The sequence below is a fragment of the Pangasianodon hypophthalmus genome, chromosome 8 (assembly GCF_027358585.1).
Source record: "Pangasianodon hypophthalmus isolate fPanHyp1 chromosome 8, fPanHyp1.pri, whole genome shotgun sequence".
In the NCBI taxonomy this organism is placed as follows: Eukaryota; Metazoa; Chordata; class Actinopteri; order Siluriformes; family Pangasiidae; genus Pangasianodon; species Pangasianodon hypophthalmus.
Window position 1 is genome coordinate 22,803,753 of NC_069717.1, and position 7,673 is coordinate 22,811,425.

The window sequence follows — 7,673 nt, forward strand, 5'->3', positions numbered from 1 at the left end:
CACACACACACACACACACACATATATAATGTGTGTGTGTATATGTATCATAATCACACACACACACACACACACACACACACACACACACACACGTGTAAATAAAACAAGAGTGTAAATAAGAGTGTGAGCATATGTGACATCACATCTGCTGATGAGAGCAAGCCCAATCATTCTTCTCTAGTGATACAGTTTCACCTTTACTCTCATTCTATACCATAATCTACAGCGGTGTTACAAAGTGGCACAGATTGTATAACATGGCTGATAAATGCAATAATGTGGCAAAAATGACACAAAAACATGACTCAGGTAAAATAAACAGAGTCTTAGAATGCGGAACATTATTTTTTATTTTGCTGTTACTTACCAGCAATCCGCAAAAACTGGGGAAATAAAAAACAAAATGAGCATAAAAATAGAGGATGAACTGATTCAAGGCTATGGCAAGCAACAATTTTTTTTTTTGGTCAGATTATAACAGTAATCACAATCACTGTCAACATCCACAGCCTTGGATGGTCGCTTCTGATTCAGTCTCTTTAAAAAAAAAACAGCACATTTGCCTTAGTGTGCATGTGTATTCCAGCTGGCAAAAGTTCCCAAATCAGCCTCAAAAGCCTCAGACTTTGGACTTGTGCAATAGCTTAAAACTGTTTATAAATAGCTTTAAAAGCAGTCAAGTTAAACTCATAGTACTAATTTAAGTGCTTTCGAAATTTAGGCAAATAAGTTTGCATTATATTAATATACTATGGTTTATAACCATAATTCTTAATACAGTGTTTTAAAAATAGTCCACTCAACATGAATGACTTCTCAATCCAAGTACTGCTTACTGATTTTACAGTATCATATATAGTAACTGAAACATTAGTGGCATTATAGTAACTGCCTGCGTGGGGTGTTTATAAAGTCCTAAAATAAAACAGCAGCAGATTGGCTAATTACTGTTTTCTTCCAGAGTTTCTGGAGGTGCACTTAGCAATTCGAACATGTCATCGATGACCTGCCACAGACAGCTGTCCAGGGGGAAATCATTGTCCACTAAGTTGATTAGGAAGTAGTTATCGTGGATGTACTGGATAATCATTCTGGAGGGGGACTCGTCCTCGTACAGCTTCCCCCACTGCTCAATCCACAGCGCAAATGCCTCATCCTGTAGGGAAAAATCAGCATTATCACCACTGACAAGTGGAGCCACAGGTGATTTCCCTTTCAGATTATATATAGACCAGCAAGCAACCTGTCCTTTCTTATTGGACAACAAATAAGAGGCTATGCAAAGGTGTGAAGCTTTCAGACTGGACAAAAGAGAGTAAAGTTATCTGTGACCTTAAAATCTAATAGATTCCCTTCGAAATATCCCAATATCCTGATTTAACTTTATAACCAAAGAATATAATGAACCTATAAGGAACACTTGTATACCTGCTCATTCATGGAATTATGCAATTAGCAAATCATGTGGTAGCAATGCATAAATTCTTGCAAAAAACGCTACAAAAATATGATCTCAATGACTCTGGGTGTGGCATGATTGTTGGCCATTTGAGTATTTCAGAAACTGCTGATCTGGGATTTTCACACACCGTCTACAGTAGATCAAATATCCACTCTTTACAACCACTGAGCAGAAAAGCATTTCAGAACACATGTCAAACCTTGAGGCAGATGTTCTACAATAGAAGAAGACCACACTGGGTTGCACTCCTGTCAGTCAAGCACAGGAGTCTGAAGCTACAATGGGCACAGACTCACCAAAACTGGACAGTTGAAAATTAGAATTTTTTTCCCCCCAATGTTCAACTGCAGAACTGCCACTCACTAGATGTTTTTGTTTCTGTGTAAACTCTAGACACTAGAAAATCCCAGTTCAGCAGTTTCTGAAATACTCAAACCAGCCTACCTAGAACCAACCACCATGCCAAGGGTAATTTTTACATTTTTATTGTAAAAATTACCTGACAGAGATTTAAAGTGTATATATGATTAGAAGCACTCTATATAATGATCATATATGGAATTTTCCTCACCTTCCAGTACATAAAACTGACTGGATCCACCACCGTGGGCTGAACGATCTCTCTGCCAGGGAAAATCCCCCAGGTTACAGCATTGGGTTGCATATCAGGGGCATTTGTAATATTCTCACCCTGCAAGAGAAGTTAAAGTCATGTAAAGATGATTATACAAAGAGGGAAACTGTAGTGTGAACATTGTCACAGTGTGGAAAAAGCAGAGAGAAAGGGACACGTGTCTTACCCGTACGTTGACGATGTGATAGTTCACACGTGGTTCGTATTTCTTCAGCACTTTAAGAAGTGCAGTTACATTTTCACTTGATGTGAAAAACTCCAGGTAAGCCTTCAGATTTAAAAAGAAATTGCATTTTATTATAGGTCAATTGTCCATGTTTAAATATGAATATGTCTAATTGAAAAAATGTGGCTCAATAGTCCATTTCAAAAAAAAAAAAAAAAAAAAAAAAAAAAAAAAAAAAAAAAAAAACCACACACAACAAATGAAACTGAAATATCTTACATAGCATTATAAATACTAAACAATCTGCTAACAGTTTTCATGAACGGTAATAATGGATATGAGGCAAAGCAAGATGACGAGCCTCCAGAATACCATACACACCATACACTACCTTTTGGAAGACGTATCCTCCCGGGGGTCCCCAACCTACAACTGGGTCAGAAGAAGGCTTGCCGTTGATGTTGGGCTGGGAGTTGATGGTGAGGATACCTCTACGATTCACTTTCTCTAGCGCCTCCTTTAGCATGTTTGTTTCTGGAGCCAGAGGGTCATCGTTCCATGGTAGACACATCACCTAATTAAAATGCGAATATATACATCATGTAATCTTATAAATCGTTTCTACTTTCTGCTGTATTAGAGACCCAGCTGCAGTATGCCATGTTAGTTTTAGTATTTAGTAGACTGCACTTTTATGTAGTCATGAATTTGAGATATGGGAATGTACCTACACTTGAATGTTCCACACTTATACGTTAGCTTATGTAATTTTTGCAATGTCATAAACTCTATAGAACTGATTAATAGTAATGTACAATCCTGGGCAAAAAAAAAATGGCCCAAGCTCAAAATGGCCAAATATTAATCTTTTAATGGTCTTAACAACAAATCTTTGGTCAGGAAATTAGCAAGAATTAAACAAATAGATAAAGGAATTTAGGGACAACTATGGGACAGCTTTTCCCTTTGATTTCTTTAAATGTTTAAGCCTTGTGGCAGATAAAAGATTAGTCATTATTTAGTTAAGAAAAAAAAGCATCCCATAAGATATTTTTGGAAAATTTTGTACACCCAGACATGCATTAGTTTGAATTTTACATAAAACCTTTTAATCATTATCATGATTTTACCTTCATGTACGAGTATATAAATTGAATTTCCCTGTTTCTAGCTTTTCCCCCCTAAACAGTGCACTGCAGCAAAAGTAAACGAGCAAATGGTCGCACAGGAGGTCTCAGGAGTGCGTTTGTTTAATTCCTGCTAATTTTCTGACCAACGATTTGTTGTTAAGAACATTAAAAGCTTAATATTTGCCAAAAAAAAAAAAAAGATTAATTTTGGGCATAATAATAATAATAGACATAATCTGTCTTAATTTTTAGAAAATGTGTGGTTTAAATCTTAAAACAATACAGACTCTTTAGGCTGTATTTAAGTTGGGAATTTTCTGTAATGAGCTAAAAAAAAAATCTGCAATCACTGTCCATCTACCTTGTGTCCATTTTGGTTGGGCTGTGATGTAATATAGTTGGTGAAGACTTCATACACACTCTGCTCACTCGTTAGCTCCTCTCCCCACATCTTTAACAGGGCTTCTTTAGGGGACTTGCTTTTCAGGTAGAACAAATAGTAATCTGTCAGCTCACCAAAGGCTGGAGATGAGGAGTTCCCCCTAAAATGGAAGCAAATTATATAATGTAGCACATAAGTGTTTGAATGAAACAGTGATATTGATGTTTTGCTAAATCTATTTGAATTATTATAAAAATAAAAAGGTGTTAAAATATTTAGAACACATAATAATAAACATAAAAAGGTATCTAGGTACCATCTCCCATTGGGAAAATCATCCCAGTCCTGCGTTCTGTAAATGTAGCTTTTGGACCTTGTGGACCAGAATATTGGCCTGACGTCCTCCATCTTTCGTTTGGGATGGGCACTGACAGTCCACGGCAGAGGTCGCCTTTTAAAAAGATTACCTCAGAGTCAACAACACACCACAGACAAATACTAAAACATATACTCAGCTGATACTCATTCAACATTATTTAAAACTGAGACAAATTTCAGCTGTTCTTTTCAGCATGAATGCACTATGGGGCTAAGGAGCTCTGATTTGCTCACCGAGGGTCCTCAGCCCATAAGCCGAGCTGTCGGAGCACTTCAGTTGTAGCCACCTCTCTGTTGAGTGTATAGAAGTGCAGGCCAGGCACATCGCCGCTGTTCAGTAGCACCTTGCACATCTCCACGGCCTGCTGGACACCATAGTTGCGGATAGCAGCATCATTGTCTTTGATGGGCTCGATCACTTTCATGATTTCCTCTGGCACCTCCAGCTTTGACAGTTTGACCAGTTGACGTAGTGAGTGATAACCCTGTGAAGAAAGAAATATGTAAAATTCTTCTCAAATACAATAAATCAGGAGCAGTGTAAGAACTACTGTCAGAGCTGTTGTTATAGAACATTAATCAACACTTTCTGACCTATCAGATTACAGATCTCAAAAGCACTGTGGTATAACAACAAATATCAGCTCTTTTGATAAATAATTAAATAAAACATAGGGAACTTCTGGACCCTTCTGTAGGTAGTTATATGATTCAGTACCATGTGAATTAATTCAGCCTATAATTTTTACATGCTTTACAGCTAAAGGTACTGAGACTGATGCAATTTGAGGGTGAACTGTCAATATAAGACAGGTTTTTCATTCAAACTGACATTTTGTTCAGCTGGTTTTAAGTACCTGAAGGGGGAAGATTCCAGGCAGAATGGGACAGGTGATGCCAATAGCTCTGCAGTCCTTCAGGAATTTCAGAAACGTTTCAGCTCTGAAAAAGAGTTGAGTCACAACAAAGTGTGCTCCTGCGTCCACTTTCTCTTTTAAGCGTTTAAGGTCGTCTTCATAGCTCTCAGCCTCTGGGTGCCCAGTGGGGTAGCCTGGTCATCACAGAAAGTGAGGCATTTTGGGGGAAAAAAAAAAAAATTACTGTACACATTTTCAAATTTTCCCAACTCGCAGCTCACCTGATCCAACATATGTAGGGTTTGATAATTAGCTGATAGACTGGATCAGGTGGTTTGAGATCAGGGAAAACATGACCCTGTACAGAATTAGAGTTGTGAACCTGTCAATACAATACCAACACAATACTTACCAGCAACACAAATGTCAAAGTAATCATCAAATTCACTGCGGATATGCTTCACCAGGTCTACAGCATAGTTGAACCCTCCTTCTTCTTCTTCCCAGTCTGCTCCCACTGGATCTGCATAGATATGTTGTTGTCATCCACTGTGTGACAGCATATAATACACACAAAAGTCTGATTCAACACTTGGTCCCACTGGGTTTCTAACCTCCCCTCAGCGCCATGATGTTCTTCAGTCCCATGTGCTTGGCCTTGCTCAGATAGAATGTGAGCTTCTCTTTTGTTTGCTTGCAGCAGGTCATGTGCAGCACGCTCTCCAGGCCACAGTAGTTGACTGCCGTGCTAGCGATCATCATGGATGAGGTCTCTTTGTCTGAGCCAGGATCTCCCGCTGGATGCCAAGTGATGTCGATGAAGAGAGGCCCACCGGATCCCATACGGTCGAATCTAAAACAGAAAGCAAATTATACCCTTCTATACCGTTTTAACATGCACTTATCAACTTAGCTAACTAGTCAAACTCCTGGACAACGTTTATTTTGTTTCTTTACTCTGCTAGTTAATTAACAAGCCAACATGACTCTGTACATTATGTAACATTAAGGCTTGAAAAGGACCAAGGTAATCACTTCATCTGCTTAGCGCTGGTTGCCAAGGGCAAGCTTATTAAGAAAAAAAAAAAAATATGCTGCTCATTGGCATACAGCTGAAAACTAAGGTCTTGTACTTTCTCCGTGATACAGCATATGTCCAAAGGTTTGTGGACACCTGACCATTACACCCATATGTGCTTTTTGAACTTCTCATTCCAGATTTAGTCCCTTTGCTGTTATAATACCCTCCACTCTTCTGGGAAGGTTTTCCACTACATTTTGGAGTGTGGCTGTGGCAATTTGTGCTCATTCAGCCACAAGAGCATTAATGAGGTCAGGAACTGATGTCGGGTGAGGAGGCCTGGGGTACAGTCAGTGTTCCAGTTCATCCCAAGGGTGTACAGTGAGGTTGAGGTCAGGGATCTGTGCAGGACACTTCTGTTCTTTCACTCCAAATTTGGCAAACCATGTCTTCCTGGAGCTTGCACTGTGCACAGGGGAACTGTCATGCTGGAACAGGTTTGGATGCCTTATTTCCAGTGAAGGGAAATTGTAATGTTAAAGCCTACAAGTACATATACAATTCTGTGCTCCCAACTTTGTGGCAACAGGTTGGGGAAGAACCACATGTGGGTGTGATGGTCAGGTGTCCACAAACCTTTGGCCACATAGTGTACATCTGCGTTTTGGAGGTGGGAGGAAAGCGGAAAACCCTGAAACGCACGTGGAGCAGTGAAAGATGTAGAGCTCACCTGGAAATGAGGTTGACAGCACCGCCGGCTGTGCGCGGAGGAAAGAACTCGAGGGAGAACCAGCGGTCCCCGGACTCGATGCGCCGCCTCATCTTGTCCCTCAGCCGGTTTCCGCGGTCCGCCTCCCCGACAGGAGTCGAGCACCTGGAGCTCTCCTTGGAGCTCTCGCCGCTGTTACTCGCCCCGCTCGAGTCGCTTTTAAACGACTGCCAGCCATTCTCCTCCCGCTGGTTCACCATGATTCCTAAACGATCATGATACACGGTTGTACTACACAAGCGAGAAGGAAACTTACACAGCTCCAAATAACTATTTCAGAATTCATGATGTGCATGAGACAAAGCGACAGTGAGGAGGCTCACTACATAATGCCGTGAGTCAGTGGTCCATAATGAGCTTTCTGTTATTTATAGGACAACATTATTTTTAACTGGCTGGATTAACCACCTTTTAGAATTGTCGTTAACAAATTAAATAACCCAATAAGAGATGGGTGAGCTAGTCTCTCTACACTGTCTCTCTACACTGAATCCAACATTTACAAAATGACGGCATCTTTAGAAACATGTGCGCTCGCGCACTACAGGCGCCGCGACGGGTTTTGCCAGCTAGCCCGAAAAGCTAACACACAAGCTCACTTACCCTAACTCTGTCTATAATAAAGACAAAAAAAACGAAACCAGCTGTGTTTACCTCAAACAAGTTCCTGGGTATTTAAATAAATAAATATATACTAGCGGGAGCGAATCCTTCTGCCAACTGGGTCCAGCATCCACCGAATGTGCCCGAAAATAGTCCTATAGCCAGAGTGGGCGGAGTCTCAGAGGACAGGACACAGCCCCTTTAAGGCCTGGGGCATGTGCGCGTTTGCAGAGAGGAGGATTATGGGTAAGCGTGCTACGCAGGGCTA

General features: G+C 40.4%; 1 protein-coding gene across 1 annotated transcript; it reads right to left on the minus strand.

The window, feature by feature from the left end:
• Positions 1–335: 335 nt before the first annotated feature.
• Positions 336–7,613, minus strand: mthfr (methylenetetrahydrofolate reductase (NAD(P)H)). Its single transcript, XM_026925814.3, has 12 exons — positions 7,457–7,613; positions 6,764–7,007; positions 5,627–5,865; positions 5,425–5,535; positions 5,013–5,206; positions 4,390–4,640; positions 4,094–4,228; positions 3,757–3,937; positions 2,657–2,839; positions 2,266–2,367; positions 2,037–2,156; positions 336–1,159 (listed from the first exon to the last, which is right to left on the minus strand). Exons 2-12 carry the CDS (start codon positions 7,000–7,002, stop codon positions 944–946), a joined length of 1,971 nt encoding a protein of 656 aa, XP_026781615.3. The 5' UTR covers positions 7,003–7,007; positions 7,457–7,613; the 3' UTR covers positions 336–943.
• Positions 7,614–7,673: the final 60 nt, after the last annotated feature.

What these genes read in the sequence shown, in the direction of transcription:
- mthfr (XM_026925814.3), bottom strand. Translation starts at nt 7,002, where the DNA reads ATGGTGAACCAGCGGGAGGAGAATGGCTGGCAGTCGTTTAAAAGCGAC. An exon ending in TTATGGGCTGAGGACCCTCG is followed by an intron (nt 4,229 to 4,389) that starts GTGAGCAAATCA and finishes TCTTTTTAAAAG; the next exon opens with GCGACCTCTGCCGTGGACTG. An exon ending in CCAACCAAAATGGACACAAG is followed by an intron (nt 2,840 to 3,756) that starts GTAGATGGACAG and finishes CATTTTAATTAG; the next exon opens with GTGATGTGTCTACCATGGAA.